This window comes from Chanodichthys erythropterus, chromosome 6 (genome assembly GCF_024489055.1).
Source record: "Chanodichthys erythropterus isolate Z2021 chromosome 6, ASM2448905v1, whole genome shotgun sequence".
Lineage (NCBI taxonomy): Eukaryota > Metazoa > Chordata > Actinopteri > Cypriniformes > Xenocyprididae > Chanodichthys > Chanodichthys erythropterus.
This window is the reverse complement of record NC_090226.1, coordinates 28,715,664-28,736,295: the sequence shown is the minus strand read 5'-3', so window position 1 is coordinate 28,736,295 and position 20,632 is coordinate 28,715,664. Positions and strand designations below refer to the sequence as shown.

The 20,632-nt window shown below is 37.2% G+C and overlaps 2 protein-coding genes across 3 annotated transcripts; one reads left to right on the top strand and one right to left on the bottom strand.

Moving 5' to 3' along the window:
* Positions 1–2,391: 2,391 nt before the first annotated feature.
* On the bottom strand, positions 2,392–7,948 carry ndufa11 (NADH:ubiquinone oxidoreductase subunit A11). Its single transcript, XM_067387440.1, has 4 exons — positions 7,822–7,948; positions 7,275–7,367; positions 2,717–2,839; positions 2,392–2,613 (listed from the first exon to the last, which is right to left on the bottom strand). Exons 1-4 carry the CDS (start codon positions 7,898–7,900, stop codon positions 2,501–2,503), a joined length of 408 nt encoding a protein of 135 aa, XP_067243541.1. The 5' UTR covers positions 7,901–7,948; the 3' UTR covers positions 2,392–2,500.
* A 1,936-nt stretch (positions 7,949–9,884) lies between these two features.
* Positions 9,885–20,214, top strand: vmac (vimentin type intermediate filament associated coiled-coil protein). Of its 2 annotated transcripts, none has more exons than XM_067388558.1 (2): positions 9,885–10,428; positions 16,684–20,214. In XM_067388558.1, exons 1-2 carry the CDS (start codon positions 10,238–10,240, stop codon positions 17,036–17,038), a joined length of 546 nt encoding a protein of 181 aa, XP_067244659.1. In that variant the 5' UTR covers positions 9,885–10,237; the 3' UTR covers positions 17,039–20,214. The 2 variants fall into 2 exon arrangements, with proteins under 2 accessions (XP_067244659.1, XP_067244658.1); XM_067388557.1 differs by lacking the exon at positions 9,885–10,428 and adding an exon at positions 15,128–16,225.
* Positions 20,215–20,632: the final 418 nt, after the last annotated feature.

The window sequence follows — 20,632 nt, the reverse complement described above, 5'->3', positions numbered from 1 at the left end:
AAACTGTGTCAGTCACCACATGGCCAGTAACATTTTTATGAATCCTAACAATAAATTTTTTGAATGTGAACGATGCTCTGTACTCTTGATGGTCAGTGCTGCATCATCACAAAAGTTTTGCCTAAGCCTTTCCACTGTAAATATTCAAGCGCTGAAACACGCACACTATGTGAAGTTCGAAATATTCGAAGTGCAGACAGTGCGCAAATACTAAGCTGAGCTCTCTTTCATGCCTTCATGTGCTTGAACGTAAAAATTCACACAAAACTGTCAAAAAATGCCCATCTCGGCAAGTATTGTCAGTTATGTCTTCAGTTGAAAAAGAAAGGGCACGATCCGTGCGTGCATTCGGTTTTAAAGTGACAGCATCCTAATAATCCTGTTGCTGTTAAACAAACCAAGCAAACTCAATTCTTGAACTTTAAAAAGGATATTAAGACTATGCGGAGTTGTTTGATTTGCATACTTTAAATTTCTGCATCTGAACTTAGTCTGATGCATAGTTCATGCCAGGTCTATGTATAAAAATGCTCATGCTCCCTCCATAGCATTTTCTCAAAAAATTCTTTGAGACTGTTTCATGCTTACAGGTGAAATATTAGATAGTGTGACAAGAGTTTATTGTCTTAGATTGACCAATATCCACAGTGCAGCCGGAAAGTATTCACAGTGCTTACCTTTTCCCACATTTTGTTATGTTACAAGCCTCTTCCAGAATGGATTAAATTCATTATTTTCCCATAATACCCCATACCCCATAATGACAACATGAAAGAAGTTAGTTTGAAATCTTGGCAAATTTACATTAAAAAACACACACACACACACACACACACACACACACACACACACACACACACACACACACACACACACACACACACACACACACACACACACACACACACACACACACACACACACACACACACACACTCTAGTATGCAAGTATTCACAGCCTTTGCTCAATACTTTGAAGCACCTTTGGCACCAATTACAGCCTCAAGTCTTTTTGAGTATGGTGCTATAAGTTTGGCACACCTATTTTTGGACAGTTTCTCACATTTCTTCTTTGCAGGACCTCTCAAGCTCCATCAGGTTGGATCGGGAGCATCGGTGCACAGCCATTTTCAGATCTCTCCAGAGATGTTCAATCGGGTTCAAGTCTGGGCTCTGGCTGGGCCACTCACAGCTGTCCCGTAGCCACTCCTTTGTCATCTTGGCTGTGTGCTTAGGGACGAACAGTCACCCCATTCTGAGGTCCGGAGCAGGTTATCATCAAGGATGTCTCTGTACATTGCTGCATTCATCTTTCCCTCGATCCTGACTAGTCTCCAAGTTCCTGCCGCTGAAAAACATCCCAACAGCATGATGCTGCCACCACCATGCTACACTGTAGGTATGGTATAGGCCAGGTGATGAGCAGTGCCTGGTTTCCTGGTTTCAATGACACCGGATATTCAGTCCAAAGAGTTGAATCTTTGTTTCATCAGACCAGAGAGGTTTCTCATGGTCTGAGAGTCCTCCAGGTGGGCTGTCATGTGCCTTTTACTGAGGAGTGGCTTCCATCTGGCCACTCTACCATACAGGCCTGATTGGTGGAGTGCTGCAGAGATGGTTGTTCTTCTGGAAGGTTCTTCTCTCTCCACAGAGAAACACTGGAGCTGTCAAGAGTGACCACTGGGTTCTTGGTCATCTCCCTGACTAAGGCCCTTCTCCCCCAGTCGCTCAGTTTGGCCAGGTGGCCCGCTCTAGGAAGAGTCCTGGTGGTTCCAAACTTCTTCCATTTACAGATGATGGAGGTCAATGTGCTCACTGGGACCTTCAGTGCTGCAGATATTTTTCTGTGTCCTTCCCCAGATCTGTGCCTCAATACAATCCTGTCTTGGAGATCTACAGACAATTCCTTGGACTTAGGGTTAGGGTTATGTCTTGGTTTTGCTCTGACATGCACTGTTAACTGTGGGACCTTATATAGACAGGTGTATGCCTTTCCAAATCATGTCCAATCAACTGACTTTACCACAGGTGGACTTCAATCAAGTTGTAGAAACATCTCAAGGATGATCAGTGGAAACAGGATGCACCTGAGCTCAATTTTGAGTGTCATGGCAAAGGCTGCGAATACTTATGTACATGTGATTTTTTTTTTTTTTTTTTTTTTTTAATAAATTTACAAATATTTCAAACAAACTTCTTTCACATTGTCATTATTCCATCTTGGAATAAGACTAACATAAAATGTGGAAAAAGTAAAGCGCTGAAAATACTTTCTGGATGCACTGTATTATAAAGATACGCAGCTATAATAATTCAGTACCTTTAATAAGCTACATGTGGCTACATTGAAACATTATGACACATTTAAATAAATGCACTAAATACTCAAATTTTCAAACACATAAGGAGTACATCCAGAGATTGTTTTATTTTTTTTATCTTAATACATTTATTGGAGCAATATACAATATAAACATCAAATACTAGGGGACATATCAGGTCACAGCCTTGGGGGTCCTGTTACTCTCCAGCCTTCCATTTTTCCAACCTTGGTGAGCATAGCCACAGTTCCCAGACCAAAACACGCTGCCGTACCTGTGATAGCACTGTGCGCTAAACATTAAAAACACCAGCAAAACTTGTTAGATTCTTCCATCACAAAAAAGAAACCAGTGACCTAAAATAATTATGAAAAGCATGGGAATGCTGTACTTACTTCGTGCCCCGAGAAAAATGCCTGAAGCACAACCACCAATGAAATAGTTAGTTGGGTCGTCAGGTGCATCTCTGGCCTGTGCACTTAGACAAGTGGCCATTCCAAAGATGGCACCCATGGCAGCTGAAAGGGTAGCAAACAGGAAATTATTAGAGCAAGAGTGTATGTGTTATCATCTGATATAACCAATGTAATAAAAAGATTAATATAATGTATCTACAGTTCTGACAGTGTAAAGTTTAGGGCTGCCCCCGACTAAAGATTTTTCTAGTCTATTGGTATTCATTCATCTAAGCCATTAGTCAAATAGATATACATGTATAGATAAATAGGTATATATCACTTTCATCTTCTTTCAGATGAACACAATCAAAGTAATATTAAAAATATCCTGACTCTTCCAAGCTTTATTAATGGTATGTGCTCCTGATTTTGAAGTAAAAAAAAAGTCCATCCATCCATCATAAAAGATATCCACACTGCTCCAGGGGGTTAATAAAGACCTTCTGAAGTGAGAAGTGTGTCAGAGTTTTTGTAAGAAAAATATCCATATTTAAATCTTTATAAACTAAAAATAACTAGCTTCCGGCAGACAGCCTACATAAATGGACTTACGCTAAGAGAGTGAACTCTGACCCGATGCATGATGCAATGAAGAACGCGGAAGCGCAAAAGATAGAGCAAAACAAAACCCTGGTCACAAATTAGAAGTCTAAAACGAGAATTTTTATAGAGAAATGTCAAAGAATTTCAATAAAAGAGAAGAGGAGCTTGAGTTTGTTGCACAGCCCTATTTGTTTGAATCACGCGAGGTGTCAAAGCTTACTCTGCTCCTACATCCTGTGTCATACATCGGGTCAGAAGTTACTCTTTTGCAGCAAGTCGACTTGCTCAGTATGCGTACAGCCGTCTGCTGGAGTTTTAAATATGGATATTTTTTTTACAAAAACCCATCACTTCGCTTCAGAAGGCCTTTATTAACCCCCTGGAGTTTCGTGGATCATTTTTATGATGGATGGACGCACTTTCTTGGACTTCAAAATCAGGAGCGCCATTCACTACCATTATAAAGCTAGGTAGAGGCAGGATATAACTCTGATTGTGTTCATGTGACAGAAGATAGTCACATAAACTCAGTGGTGTAATGTAACAAAGTAATAATACTCCGTTACAGTACTTAAGTATTTTTTAAGAGAATCTGTACTTTACTTTATACTTTGTACTTTAGTCTTTATATTTCTGTCAACTTTTACTTTTACTCCACTACATTTCCTAAATAAAATGTATACTTTTACTCCGATACATTTTCCCAAAGCATTTTCGTTACTTACTACAAAATAAAGTCGGAAGAACACAAACTGCAAGCAAGTGCTCGCACAACCGCGGTTGATTTCATTATACAGGTTGCATCCGTTGGCTGAGAAGAGTGCGCTGTCATTATACAGTAAGAGAGCGACCTCTAGAGGCGAAATAACTATTACTGATGCCTCGTATAGTTTGTTTTGACACGTGATGTGAGGCTGCGCGCTGCACAGAGCGGGACACTTCAAAAGCGGATTTAAAACGAACAACAAAACGGTATGTTATACAGTGTACACTACAGTACATGTTTTCATATCATTATAAAGTAATTAGTTAGATGCTGCATTAGTGGAGAACAGTAGTATGTTCTCCGTCGAGGCTAACATTGTTTTAACCGCTTGAGGTACTACTAATGTGACAAAAATTCCAACGTTTAATGTCACGATTGTTACCATTCATTTGCATTAGTTTATATCCATTTGTTCGCTGGTATACATTCGTTATCCAGCGAAGTTGCATATTTAAACTGTTTTCTCATCATGCAGCGACAGAAACATTTATCAGAAATGTATTCAATTTGTTCTTTTTATTGGCACTGTAACACATATTTTGATTAGATCATCATCAAGTTTTCTAAAATAGAAGCAAATAATGTGTACATATAATAGACCCATGCTATATTTTGTGTGTAAAGATGGTAAGTTTTAAGCATGGCTGTAATGAAATGGTAACACTTTACAATAAGAGTCCATTTGTAAATTAAAGGTTTATAAAAGTATTGTTCATTGTTAATTTCGACATTTACATTTTTACATTTTAAAGTTGTCTCTTGCATTAGTTATAATGCACTATGAATTAACATGAACGATCAATGTATAATTAATATATTAGTATTTTTTATATTTAAAAATTACAATAAACATTTTGCCATTTTTTAATTCAAAGAAACAAAATGTAAGAAAGATTTAAAACTGAACACAATCTTGCTGATCAAACTGTGTATAGAACATTTTTTAATTATATTTTTTGCCCCTTTTGTATTTTACATTTACTTGTACTTTTACTTTCAATACTTAAGTACGTTTAATATAAAAAAAAAAAATATCACATACTTTAAAACTTTTACTCAAGTAACATTCTAAACAGTGACTTTGACTTCTACCAAAGTCATTTTCTGGTAAGATAACTATACTTTTACTCAAATATGGTTTTCGAGTACTTTATACACCACTGCATAAACTAGAGCTGCATGATTATTACCTTGAAATTGAAATTGCGATTATTAATTACAATTATCACAATTTACATTGAATAGCTTTATACCTTTGTTTGAAGCCATATTTTTATATGCTGAAAGCTGAAAACTCTTCCTGATTTTTTTCCTATAGCATTAAACCTCAAATGTCAACTGTATATTGGTTTCTTCTTTAAATAATAATAATGGTATAATAGGGGCTTTTGCATCGGTTTGTTCTTGGACCTAGCCACCAGGGTGGTTCCCCAAGGGCCTGAAATGACATAAACTGCACTTCTTGTTGTGAATTTTATTTGATGGCACTCAGAACAGCTCAGACAGGGCCTGAGCACATAGTGCTCGCATTCTCCTTCTTCATTAGTTTACGATCTATTTAACAGTCCTGTCTAATACATTATTAGATAGAACTGTTATACAAAGAAAGACAGTATATGAAAAAGTATTAGCTTTTGTGGTGTGGTTGGTTGATGCCTAATGTCGCTAGCTTAGTAGAAATACATAATCATGTCCGCTCAAAGTCATGCTGGATTTTCTCCTTAATGTAAGGTTGAGAGGTCTAATCACTGTTTTCCATGTTTGTAGAGTTAGTCTGTTGAGTAAATATATAACCTGTGTACTCAGCTTTTTAAAATGACGGGTGCTGTTGTGTCACGTACATTTGACCAATCAGTGCATCAATTATACACCTAGGATGGCTTGAGAGTGGGCAAATCTTGGGATAATGTTCATTTTTGGGTGAACTATCCCTTTAATATAAACAGCCATAATATATAACCTATTTCGCGCTCAAGCGCACATAAATCTTGCTGTAAAGCATTGGCAAAAGTAACGATTATGTGTCAGAAAAAAATAGCAAGTCACGTCACCTTTATTTATATACACAGTACAGTCCAAAAGTTTGGAACCACTAAGATTTTTAATGTTTTTAAAAGAAGTTTCATCTGCTAACCAAGGCTACATTTATTTAATTAAAAATACAGTAAAAACTGTAATATTGTGAAATATTATTACAATTTAAAATAACTGTTTTCTATTTGAATATATTTCACAAAGTAATTTATTCCTGTGATGGCAAAGCTGAATTTTCAGCATCATTACTCCAGTCTTCAGTGTCACATGATCCTTCAGAAATCATTCTAATATGCTGATCTGCTGCTCAAGAAACATTTAATGTGTACAATTGTACAAAATATGTGTACAATATTTTTTTTCAGGATTATCTGATGAATAGAAAGTTCAAAAGAACAGTGTTTATCTGAAATCTAATATTTTGTAACATTATAAATGTCTTTACTGCCACTTTTGATTGATTTAAAGTAAATAATAATAAAAAGTAATAAAATTATATAAAAGTATATTTCTTTAATTTCTTTTCAAAAAAATAAAAATAAAAATTCTTACTGACTCCAAACTTTTGAACGGTAGTGTATAATGCTACAGAAGCTTTGTATTTCCGATAAATGCTGTTCTTTTGAACTTTCTATTCATCAAGGAATCCAAAAAAATACACAACTGTTTTCAACATTGAAAATAATCATAAATGTTTCTTGAGCAGCAAATCAGCATATTAGAATGATTTCTGAAGGATCATGTGACACTGAAGACTGGAGTAACGATGCCGAAAATTCAGCTTTGCATCACAGGAATAAATTACTTTGTCAAACATATTTAAATAGTACACAGTTATTTTAAATTGTAATAATATTTCACAATATTACTGTTTTTTACTGTATTTTTAATTAAATAAATGTAGCCTTGGTGAGCAGACGAAACTTCTTTTAAAAACATTAAAAATCTTAGTGGTTCCAAACTTTTAGACTGTACTGTAATTATATATATATATATAACTGCTATGAATCGCTACACAAAAAAATATCACACTGACTAAATGTTCTTTTATAATTTAAATACATTTCAAAGAAATCTCTCTTTCGTATAAACTACACATATCCCCTGCTCAGCATGTAGGGACCATAGGGAGCACAGTTTATTTTGTCTTACCCATGGTGGCAGTGCCTGATGTTGCTCTGGTCAAAGCCTCAACAGCTGTTTCAGGCTGGTATGCCACAATGTGATAGGCAGAACCTACCAGCCCTGCAGAACAACAACGGTATTAAAGGGCATTAAGTTTTGTTTTATATAGAAGGCCATGCCTAGTGACCATTTCTCGATAACCACTTTACTAGTTTGCAAGTTATTATGAAAACCATACAGTGACACAGAAAATAATCAGTATGTATGAAACAAATAAACAACTGGAAGGTGATAACATTCCTGGAGATTAACTTGCGATCAAATTACAAACCACGCTGATGCCAGAGCACTTTATAGTTAAATAAACCAACTAATAGAAGTTGCAGACGTAAATAATGTCGAAAAATATTAATGTGAGACTATTGAGAAAATAGTGCGCTTGTATTCACTACTAGACTAGCCAGTGTACATGCTAACATCTTAGCCTTCATAGCACATAAGCAATGCACAAGTTTAAAACTACGCTCAAAGCATCCGTTAGAAACCCTATATTGCAGACATCCATCAGACTAACCGATGGCAGTGGCTAATTTCGTGGTGATCCATGTTTTGGAAACGCAGTCTTTGCCCTCTTCTAGATCCCAGTAGCCCATTTCTGTCTCCGCATCAAGGACACGACTGATATATCGCGAGAGTTTCTTCTCAACCTCTTTATTCGCTGTTATCGATGTGGACTTTTTCAGCTTTGCCCCCCGTCGGCGTGGTGTGGAACTGCAATGCCTTGCTCCAAGCTTATTTATCATTATTATCTCGATTTATGATTTATCCACGATCTCTTGACTTCACAGAAAGCATGTTTTATATCTCATATATTGATGTGATGGAAAATTAACTATGTCTCATTGTCTTCTACCCCATTAAATCTTAAAAAATAATAATAGAATTAAATTAAAATAAAAAAATAAAAGCTATATAAAGACCACAAGTTTTTCCATTACAAAGCACTACTTTTCCGTTGTTTTTCTATGCAAACACGCACTAGACGGACGTGCAAAACCGCTGCGTTCGCGTCTTTTGACATCATGTTCTAAAACCAAATTAAAATCAGTTAAACTTTTAAAAATGCATTTTTTCCCCATTCCACTGCGTTTTTCAAAGCAAAATCGCGTTCTTTGTGAATGAGCCCTTAAAGGTACAATATGTAATAATTTTGTCCGCTAGAGGTCGCTAGAAGCCTATTCAAAACAAAGGCGTAGCTTGATGACGACAAGTTTTAGAGCGGAATCTTGGGACATGTTGTCTCCATCTCAACGGACGGTGCAAAAATACGGGATAGGACTCGGGAAGAAATCATGTTCATGAATGTGATTAGTATCGTTACTGTAGTATGAAGCAGAGCAGGAGCGAGTGTTGTGGGAGCTGAACGAGGAGCTGGAGCGATTGTGCAACACACGCCTCACAGAGGAACTTATTATGCCACAGTCGCCGGTGCTGCTTCCGCTTTTCCGGTCATGAGTATGAGGTAACACAGCTCTGTTTATCATATTAGATACATTTGAGAGTGTTGTAAATGATGTTATAACGTTACTCTGTGCGTTCGCTCGGCGGCTGCTGTGAGACACTGTTACACACTTCAGTAAGATAGATCGATTTTAGAATATCATATTAAATACTGGATGGCTTGTGTTGATAAATGACATGCAATTAATTTTAAAACGTATTGTATGATGGAGAAAATTATATATTACTGTTACTAAAAATAAAGCTGCATCTGATTATGCTATGTTAGCTACTTGACAAAATAGTGTTTTTCTCTGAGGCATGGTAAAGCATGGTACTCGCAAAAAATTAAGAAAATTAGATTTAAACAATAAGACTAAGCGTGTTGAGCTATATAACAACAATTAGTTTTCTGTCTATATCAAAACAGATGTTCCCTTGTCTATTAAAACGTGTAATATATTAAAGCGTCTTTGGTGTTTCCATAGTTTCTACAAAATAAAACCGGAAACTGAGGGTAACACGGGTATGACGCAATTGACAGACGACTCCTCACACGTCCTCCTCACATGGTTTTTGGATATTTTACTGTAAAAATATTACATATTGTACCTTTAATGTAGCAACTTATTGGGCTAACATTTTTTTTTTTTTTTTTTTTGTGGTTGTTTTTACAAGTAGGCTAACTTTGAAGTCACATTTGTACATATATGTGAACATCGCTTTAAATATTGTGAACCACAGATTGTATTTTGCTCATAAATCCAAGACTAACAACTCATGTCAGGGACTTGGTGTTTGTCTTTTTTATAAAATTTAAATAGGTATGTTTTAAAACATGAGTTATGAGCACATTACAAAAAAAAAAAAAACATGTTATGCTATAGGGTACTGTCAGAAATATGAGTCTGAAAGAAGGATTTTAATACAAAATCTAGCAAAGATAAAAATGCAGTTTATGCTAGGATATATTCTACAAAATAACTTAGGAAATTAATATAACAAATTTGTGAGAGAGGATATAAAAAATGGAAAGATGTCATTCTGATCCACACTCCATGCCAGGCGGTGGCGGTAATACACCAGTTCGTTGTTTGTCAACCCCCAATAAAATCTCAAAAGAAGAAGCAGCAGCAGCTACAGGTTGCTATGAAGTTGGTGAAGATGACACGTCAGCTGTCTGGAAAAAACAAACACAAACTGCAACTCCTGCTTATATAGGACAATAATATAAATCCCTGCGTTGCATTTAACCGCATTGCCGATTGTCACTGTATTACAGAAGTGAAGATGTACTGAAGACTAATAAGAGTCACGCTGTAGCATCACGCATGCTGAGATCAAGAGATAGTTCAGCTTCATTCAATCTGGATCCGTCCGAGACCACCCACAGAAGATGATCAGCCCAGCAGCGCGGCGTTATCGTGGATGAGAGCGGTTACCGGACCGGAGCTTTTGTCATCCGCATCCTGAGCAGCACACACAGGGACATGTCGTCCCCGTCGCCGGTGCAGATACGAGAGGCGAACGCGCACCTGGCAGCGCTGCACAGGCGGGTCACAGACCTGGAGCAGAGGCTGGAGGAAGCGGAGAAGACCGTGCGGGAGCAGGCGGAGAGTCTCATCCGCAAAGATGAGCAACTGAGAGCTACCACGCAAGAAATCACGGAGGCCAAGGACAAGTAGGGGAAAGAAACGGTTTACATTCTCAACACAGTCGTGTTTTTCTGTAGATGCTGAATTGATTTATTATTTGATATAAAAAAAAAAAAAAAACAATGCATTTGTAAAATGTGTGTTGAATCAAAATGCTCCATTAAAGTTGCACACAAAAATAAATATCCGACCTAACAGTTATCACTGAATACAGTGGTCCAGGAAGCCACACCTGTCTGTTACAGACTGTTTAAAGAGCAAAATAGACGCGGCCCACGCTTGTTAACCAATCAGAAAAAGAACTGCCAATGTTGTTAGGCGGTGGGACTACTTATGTGCGACCAATAACAGACGGGGAAAGTGATTGCAGACAGGGAAACTTGTTTGGAAACAGTTATTGAGCGGTGCAGGTGACGTCACTTTGTAGGCCAATCGGCAGTTAGCATCACACTGGTTCCCTCGACAAAAACCAAATGGGATTTTCCATAGACTTTTGGATTATTGCAAAAAACAAAAACAAGCTTTATGATAAACAAAAGTTCATAGTACTTAAATGTTTTGTCCATCAAGATAATTTTCACAGATGAAAATAACTTTTATTAAGTTTGAAGCCTAAATTAGTGATGGGGAAACCGAGGCTTTCTGAAGCTTTTGAGGCTTTCATGAAATTGTGCCGAAAAACGGTTCATTACTCGAAGCTTTTAACACAGTGCACATTAGCGACATCTGGTGGTCAGACAGACTTGTTTTCTTTCGGTTTTTATCTAAAAACATTTTGCAAGAAAAATTTCAGACATGTTCTGACAATAAAGTATCATATCATATCATATATCATATTTTCCCAGCATGTTTGAGTTAGAATAGTTTATAAGTGTACAATTATGAGCATAATGAGGCTGTAAAAGCAGATTGAGCTTACCTTTTCAGCGTGATGACGTTTAATATCCCAGACAGTCTCTGTAGTCTCATTTAGCCACTTGTTAGCAGCTGCCTCATAACAGCTTAAAAAAATCACGAGTGTGGTAATACTGATGTATTTTATGACATAGAAAAAAAACGTAAGACTGTCTTGAGCTTGCGTTCACTACAGACCTCATTTCAGCCATTTAACCAAAATCCCTTTCAAAAAACCCATTAACTTCAGGGCGATGGAACCGGAAGTGCTAAAATGCTAACTCACTTCTGCGTTTTGGCCTACAAAGTGATGTCATACCTGCACCACTCTAATGGGGCATTCACACCAGACGCGACTTGCACAAATAAATCGTGTTATTCGCGTGTAGTTGGACGCTTGAACATTTTGAGTTTACTCGCTTCATTTGAGCGTGAAATTCACTTCATAACAGATGCGAATTCGTGCCATGAGGGATGCTCTCCCTCACTTTTAAATATGTGTCCCAGACTCTTCCACTTTAAATGCCCGAAACGCTCAATTTGCGGTGTGTCATTAGCGCAAATCGCTTAACATGTAAATCACTCACGCTAAACGCTTCATTCGTGTCTGGTGTGAATGCACCATAATAGAGTGGTGCAGGTACGACATCACTTTGTAGGAAGGCGTAGGATGTAGCCTATGCTCTTTGAACTGCAAATGTTTGTGATCTGATTGTGTTTATCAGAAATAAGAAAGTCATATATACCTAGGATGGCTTGAGGGCGAGTAAAGCTTGGGGTAATTTTCATTTGAAAGTGAACTAATCCTTTAATCTACCCTAAAGCCTTTGTAGTCCGATTTAGCCACTTGTTAGCAACCGCCTTTTTCAAGACACGTAAGAGTTTAAAAAAATCACAAGTGGGTTATTACTGATTCATTTTATGTCATAGAATAACACAGTCCACAGACCTTATTTTAGACATTTAACCAAAATCCCATTAAAAACCACTGACTTCAGGACGATAGAACTGGAAGTGCTAAAATGCTAACTTCTGCATTTTGGCCTACAAAGTGATGTCATACCTGTGCCACTCTATTGCAATAAAGCTGTTCATTTTGTAGTTCTAAAACCCAGGATAGAATAGACCAATTTTGTGTTAGGTTTAAAATCCCTGTGAACCGGAAGTTGCAAACGACTTTTCTCCAGTGTTGTGACGTATTTCCAAGTGAAATGGAATATTGAATAAAGGGCAGGGTTTTACTTTAGTGCTCCTCCTCTCCATCTCTCGCTCATAGTAGGGATGGGCATTTCAAGCAAAAATAATATTCGAAAATCGCCAGGAATTATTCGATTATTATTCGAAAATCGCACCCCTCCCCTGCATGCATGCACACATGCACACACAAACAGAGAGAGAGGGAGATGGACCATTCACGCTTTCAGTATGATATTGATAAACTGTTTAATTCATTGGGGAATATGCGGTCTTAACTCAAGCCATATAATGATTGTGATGTGCTGAAACATATTAATATGTTCGTTAATATAAGTGAAAGTAAAATCCGCATGGCCATTCATAACGTTGCGAAGCAGAGCAAGCGCTTTCAATTAATTCCTACGTTGAGCTTCCACATGAATAAACTTGAAAACGCTCACTCTCCGCCAGTGGACATGCACCATGAATGACCGAGGGGATTTTATTTTCACTTTCAAATTGGCGCCATTTCGGGACCGGTGACAATGATACCGGTGTTGTTCCTGAACACCGGCAACACCAATTATCGCAGCAAGCTTACCTCGAGCCATATTGATTTTAGGCTGCCTAAACGCGTTATAACATTGTGAACAGCCTGAATGATGGCACTTGTGTCGTGTGAACACTGATTTTAACGTCTCTGTTATATGCCACGATAGTCTGTGTTCTACTGTTGTCTAAGAGTTGATTGACAGCTTTTTAGGTGCGTTATTGGCAGCGCGCACCGGCGTGAACGTGTCACCATTGAAAACATGAGGATTTTTTAAGACTACAGTCGCACAACCTATTCGATATTCTATAATTAAATCAACTAATCGAATATTCGAAAATCGTGACACATCCCTAGCTCATAGCAGACCAACGGTTGGAAGGGAGTGGTTTAAGTGTTTCCAACCCAAGCCGTCAAACTGACGTCATCAGAGAAGGAACGCTATTCCAGACCAGAAGTAACTTTTCAGATTTTGATTAAAGATTACCGCAACAATTTTTCAGTGTATTAACTTGCACTGATTAATTGTTCACCACAAGACTAGTAATATGCACTAACAAAGTAAATAGGGTCAATTTTGATTTCATGCTGACTTTAAATATTATTTCATGCTGTAACTGTATGGCTATGTATGTATGTCCCCTATGGAATACAAAGTTCTGGCATGAAACTCTAATGGCATGAATCTCAACCTGCTCATAATCAAATCCTTCTCTATAGGACAAAAAATATTGGTTCCTGCTGTATCAGTAGCCTATGAGCTTGCATGCTCAACCTTCAAAATACTTTGGTAGAGTTTGCCTTAGCAGTGCAGCGCGCCTTCAGAAATCCTCCACCTTCCCCAGCTCCACCTGTATAGACCTGCTATGGGTAATTCATGTACACTATATTGTACAGCAGCAGCATGTCTTACTTGCTGACAGCAGTGTGTCATGTATGTATTGGCATTAGCAAGTCCCGTACTTTCTCTGCAGCAGCAGCAGCAATAAAAGCAGCAGTATAGCAGATCTATTCCGCCAAGACCAAACATATCAACATTGTCATAGCCATTACCATGCCAAACACTCAGAGAGTTGTCATGACAAAACTGCATATGTGAATATTATGTAGACTTACTGTTTACATCGTATTCATGCTTTAAAGGATTAGTCCACTTTCAAATAAAATTTTCCTGATCATTTACTCACCCCCATGTCGTCCACGATGTTCATGTCTTTCTTTCTTCAGAAAAGAAATTAAGGTTTTTGATGAAAACATTACAGGATTATTTTCCTTATAGTGGACTTCAATGGCCTCCAGACGGTTGAAGGTCAAAATTACAGTTTCAGTGCAGCTTCAAAGGGCTTTAAACAGTACCAGATGAGGAATAAGGGTTTTTAGCGAAATGATCGGTCATTTTCGGAAAAAAAAAAAAGTAAATATATATGCTTTATATAAACATAATCGCCTTCCAATTGGTTCCGCCAAAACCACACTTTCGTATTCTTCAAAACGCTTACGCTGTATGACCTACACCTTCCCTATTCAACTTATGGAAAAAATGTGTTTGTTCCATAAGTTGAATAGGGAAGGCATAGGAAATACAGCGTAAGCGTTTTGAAGAATACGAAAGGAGGCAAAAGTCACCCAGGACAGCAGTTCATCAGTTGGACAGATTAGAGGACGGTACAAGGCTTGCAATGGAGGAAGCATTATGAATTAAGCTTACCTGACAAGAACAGTTACTATATCAGTAACTTAATGAATTAAAAATAGCCTAAAATAATGTTTAGTTACAAGCTTTTCTTGCGAGCTTGCTGTGTACAGGCCTTTTTACATACAAAAAGCGTGTTCAAATGCCCGCCTATAAAAGCGAATGAACAAATTCGCCATAAACCTGTATCTGAAGCTAAAGTACTAAATATTGAGAATCCAATAGTGCATAAATATATGTATATGTATGTATAGATACAGTGGGTACGGAAAGTATTCAGACTCCCTTAAATTTTTCACTCTTTGTTATATTGCAGCCATTTGCTAAAATCATTTAAGTTCATTTTTTTTCCTCATTAATGTACACACAGCACCCCATATTGACAGAAAAACACAGAATTGTTGACATTTTTGCAGATTTATTAAAAAAGAAAAACTGAAATATCACATGATCCTAAGTATTCAGACCTTTTGCTGTGACACCTTTTGATGGTTCTACACCTTCATTTGAGTCCAGCTGTGTTTGATTATACTGATTGGACTTGATTTGGAAAGCCACACACCTGTCTATATAAGACCTTACAGCTCACAGTGCATGTCAGAGCAAATGAGAATCATGAGGTCAAAGGAACTGCCTGAAGAGCTCAGAGACAGAATTGTGGCAAGGCACAGATCTGGCCAAGGTTACAAAAAAAATGTCTGCTGCACTTAAGGTTCCTAAGAGCACAGTGGCCTCCATAATTCTTAAATGGAAGACGTTTGGGACGACCAGAACCCTTCCTAGAGCTGGCCGTCCGGCCAAACTGAGCTATCGGGGGAGAAGAGCCTTGGTGAGAAGAACCCAAAGATCAATGTGGCTGAGCTCCAGAGATGCAGTCGGGAGATGGGAGAAAGTTGTAGAAAGTCAACTATCACTGCAACCCTCCACCAGTCGGGGCTTTATGGCAGAGTGGCCCGACGGAAGCCTCTCCTCAGTGCAAGACACATGAAAGCCCGCATGGATTTTGCTAAGATGGTGAGAAATAAGATTCTCTGGTCTTAATTTGGCCTTAATTCTAAGCGGTATGTGTGGAGAAAACCAGTCACTGCTCATCACCTGTCCAATATAGTCCCAAAAGTGAAGCATGGTGGTGGCAGCATCATGCTGTGGGGGTGTTTTTCAACTGCAGGGACAGGATGACTGGTTGCATTCGAACGGGAAAGATGAATGCGGCCAAGTACAGGGATATCCTGGACGAAAACCTTCTCCAGAGTGCTCAGGACCTCAGACTGGGCCGAAGGTTTACCTTCCAACAAGACAATGACCCTAAGCACACAGCTAAAATAACGAAGGAGTGGCTTCACAACAACTCCGTGACTGTTCTTGAATGGCCCAGCCAGAACCCGGACTTAAATCCAATTGAGCATCTCTGGAGAGACCTAAAAATGGCTGTCCACCAACGTTTACCATCCAACCTGACAGAACTGGAGAGGATCTGCAAGGAGGAATGGCAGAGGATCCCCAAATCCAGGTGTGAAAAACTTGTTGCATCTTTCCCAAAAATACTCATGGCTGTATTAGATCAAGAGGGTGCTTCTACTAAATACTGAGCAAAGTGTCTGAATACCATGTGATATTTCAGTTTTTCTTTTTTAATAAATCTGCAAAAATGTCCACAATTCTGTGTTTTTCTGTCAATATGGGGTGCTGTGTGTACATTAATGAGGAAAAAAATGAATTTAAATGATTTTAGCAAATGGCTGCAATATAACAGAGTTAAAAATTTAAGGGAGTCTGAATACTTTCCGTACCCACTGTATGTATGTATGTGTATGTATATGTATAATTTTCTAATAATTTGAGACCCTAAGAATCGATATGAATCAAATCGTGAGATCCCAAAAGATTGTGGCTTGCAAATTAAATCTGTTGTACGCAATTAATAGGATAGTTTGCTGATTAAAAATGTTATCTTTATTTTTCATGTAGAGAGATTTTCTTCCTCCACGAGAAGCTTTGTCAATCAGAGGAGTCCATCCATAAACTCAACCAAACGATTAAGGAAAAAGATTCTCTAATTGGACAGTTACAACACCGATGTCAGCTGCTGGACAACATTTGCAAAAGCCGTCCATTACTGGACAGCATGCTGGCTCAGATGGCCGAGGCAGAGAGAATGGGGCCTGTCAGAGACTTGGGGAAGCCCACGACCAACAGCTCTCTCACGGACGGAGAATCCAACTGCAGCCCCAGCCGCCTCTCCAACCACAAAGACTTCTCACTCAGCGAGGACGACTCTGATGATCAGGAATTAGATGGGGTTGTGTTTGGGACCACTGTATGAGAGTCTCTGTTCAACTGGTCCTCGTCTCAGGTTAAGCAGCCTGTGTGTTTTGATGGTTACAGTTGATTCAGTGTCTGGTCATCATTTGATTAGATTGGTCATCATTTGATTAGATTGGTCATCATTGTATCAGAATGCAGGTTACATTGTGAATGGGATTCCACTGTAAAGGGAGAATGCCTGAATCTATGTGCAAAGTGATGCAAGTATGCCACATATCATTTAGATTTGTCCCTCAGACCAGTTTTATTTAGGTTCAGTTTAATACAGAGTCCCACACATGACAAGCTCAGAAACAAAAACTATATTGTGGCCATGACTTAGTAATAACTTAGTCAGCATGTTTGACTAACTCATTTCCTCATTTTAAGTAAATTGCGTGCATGATGATATAATTCATTCCCTCGGTTTACTAAATTAGGGCTAAATTCGTTCCCTTGATTTAGTTAAATCAAAACAATGGAACAAATTAGTTTAACATGGCCACAATTTATTAAAACGAGAGAAAAAATTCTTAATTCGTGGCAACAATATATATATATTTTTTATTCTGCATGTTGTGTGGGGTTCTAGTTTAAATAGGCTACCTAGTTGTTGTTTTTTTTGGTTAACTTTTTTCCATATATTTTTAACTTTAAATTTGCATATACAGTGATATTTTACTGAACTATTTATACCTGGATTAGGTCACGTGAATATCAGAGAAAGTTTTTTTAAAATTTGCGTACAGATTACTTTTTTTTCTGTTACATGCAGTCCATCTGCCGCTTCATTTGTTAAAATGTGATCCAGTCCTGTCTTTAAAAATGTTTTGGATACCGAGGACATCACCTAGATGTAGTATACTATGCTTGTTGTTTTGCCGGAGCTTCTCAGTGAACAATTTCAAGTCATTGACAATGTACAAATGATGGATTCTGGTTAATGTTAGATTAGATTGTGGCTTTATCCACTATCCTGTTCATAGAGCCTTCATAGTTGGATTTAGATCCAGTGTCATCGGGTGTATGCCATGCATTGTTTACAATTAGACATAGTTTTACTTCATAAATTCACCCATTTGCAACAAATTTACATTGAAATACATTTGCATATCTATGCTGGAAAGCAAACTTAAAGGAATAGTTCACCCAGTATTTTAAGTGTTGTCATTGTTCACTCATCCTCATGTCATGTCACGACAGGTTTCAAACCTGTATGACTGTCTTCCGCAGGACACAAAATGTATTTTGAAGAACGATGGGGAACAAATGGCAAAAAAACAAAACAAAAAAAACAGACATCTTTTGTGTTTGGCAGTCCTACAGATTAGCAATAGAGGGTGAATTCTCATCGTTTCATTGTTACAGTATGAAGTAAAACAGTTTCTGAAAGACTCGGTTACCTGTTTTAATGGAATTATTTATTCTGAAAAAAATATAATACATGATTTTAATATTCTTGCAGTGTTAGGGAAAGTTATTTTTAAAAGTAATGAATTAAAATATTGCATCACTCCCTAAAAAAGTAACTTGCTTTTTATGAAAAGTAATATGTTATATTACTTTTGCGTTACTTTTTTTTTTTTTTTTTGGGCAAATATAAAGGCCCTTTCACACCAAAAGTTAAATGAATAAGCCTTAGGCTGAAGGAAATGCAAATTCATGTCTGTACAATAGAGGGTGCACCTCAAAAAAACACAAACATCTCAGCTGACCTCCAATTCTGGATCACATAAGAATAGGACTTACATAATAGTAACTTGCATTACTTGTTTGAAAAAGTAGATCAGATATTTTGTTGTAAATAAAAGTATGTTACTTTACTAGCTACTTGAAAAAAGTAATCTGATTACGTAACTCAAGTTACTTGTAATGCGTTATCCCTAAACCTGTTCTTGAGTGCTAAATATCTAAATTGTGAGCTTGTATATATTAAATAGGTTTAAATATGTCTTAAATTTTAGATTGGGTGAACTGTCCCCTTAACTATTCCTTTTTTTATCACATTATAATTTGAACAATGATAGTTACAATAAGGTTTGTTAACATTAGATTATGCATATGTATCATGGACTAAAAATGATTTTTTTTCAGCATTTATTAATATAATATTAGTCTATATATTACCGTTCATTATTAGTTCATGTTAATTTTACAATTTGCAAAACGTAACATTAATAAATGCTGTAAAAGTATAGTTTGTTATTTCACGTTAACTAATGCTAATGTATAGAATGCTATTGTAAAGTACTAACTAAACAACTGTGAAAATGTTTTCCACCAATGTAGTGAGTGGTTGTTATTTCATATTTAAACAAAGATACGTGGTGGAAACTCATAAGCATCAGGATTGAACCATGGGACTAATCGGTTTTTGAGAGACCCTACCACCATTGTGTTGAGCAAAGCTGCTTTTAAGTGACAGTGACAAAACCATATGGTGCACACCAAACATACACTGTAATTTAAGGTGTATTGTATATAATTAAGTGATCTATGCAGTGAAGTTGTTCTCTGAGAGCCTCCCTTAATAAAACAACTAGCACTTAAAATAGTGCCCACCAGATAAACAGAGCAATTCCAACCAAGCTAAAGCTGTTGCTTACACAATTACAGGTTAATGGTTGAGAAAAAGCGAAAAAGAGTGTAAAAGCTTTCATATGTTGGATATCTTGTATAACCATTTGCAACTGTCCTTATATTTGCTATTATTTCAGTTCTGCAGAAGATAATGTGATGTCAATGCATATAGACCTTTCTCCAAATTTTGTACTTCTTGAACATTTAATTCGGCCTAGCAAAATGAAGTCTATGCAAGTCTGTTATGTTTTGCCATATTTATTCAGAGTCAAGCTGTGTGGAAAGCCAGATGGAGGAGAGCCATTATGTAGTGAATGAGTGTACTGATGATGGGGCATTATTCATGTACAGCGTGTCATTTGTCCTGTTAAGATGTGATGGTTACACAATATTTTCATGTTCGTTTTTAAGAGTTACATGTGGTACTGAACTGCAGCATGGTAATTTTACATATTGGGGCATGTCATATTTGTCTTGCTAGTGCCCTGTACATAAGTGTTTGCTAACATTTTTCTCTACATATAAAGTAAAACAGTGCCTAAAAGACTCATGGTTACTTGTTAAATGGAATTATCTATTCTGAAAAACTCAAATAAATTATTTTGTTATTCTTTAGTGCTAAATATCTAAATTGTGTACTTATTCAGAAACACAGGCAGTGTTGCCAATTAAGTTAAAACACACATGCATCGTTCCGTTAGTTTTTTTCATTCGCTTTGGTACTATTTTCACAAGTAAGGTGTACATTTTCAAAACTCTTAGTACACATCTCCAAACTGATCACACTTGTCATTCTTTCAAAACCTGATCTCATGCTTCATTCTACATAATCACTGTTTCAAAACACAAGATCATTGTGATATGTAATAAGAACATTTGGTTTAATCACCGAAACATGACAGTGTGATCATCTTTCAATTTAGTACTTTTAACAGTTAATTCAATAGCAAACAATGCAAGATACATGTTTCAAATCACCCTTGTTGCTGAAATAATTAGTTACACAGGCTACAGATGCCACATTAGAAAATAC

Coding starts and splice junctions, on each gene's coding strand:
- ndufa11 (XM_067387440.1), bottom strand. CDS start 7,900: ATGGGCTACTGGGATCTAGAAGAGGGCAAAGACTGCGTTTCCAAAACA. Junction 7,368..7,821: donor GAAATTAGCCACTGCCATCG/GTTAGTCTGATG, acceptor GTTGTTCTGCAG/GGCTGGTAGGTTCTGCCTAT. Junction 2,614..2,716: donor CATTTTTCTCGGGGCACGAA/GTAAGTACAGCA, acceptor TTTAATGTTTAG/CGCACAGTGCTATCACAGGT.
- vmac (XM_067388557.1), top strand. CDS start 15,891: ATGACTGGTTGCATTCGAACGGGAAAGATGAATGCGGCCAAGTACAGG. Junction 16,226..16,683: donor CAGAGGATCCCCAAATCCAG/GTGTGAAAAACT, acceptor TTTTTCATGTAG/AGAGATTTTCTTCCTCCACG.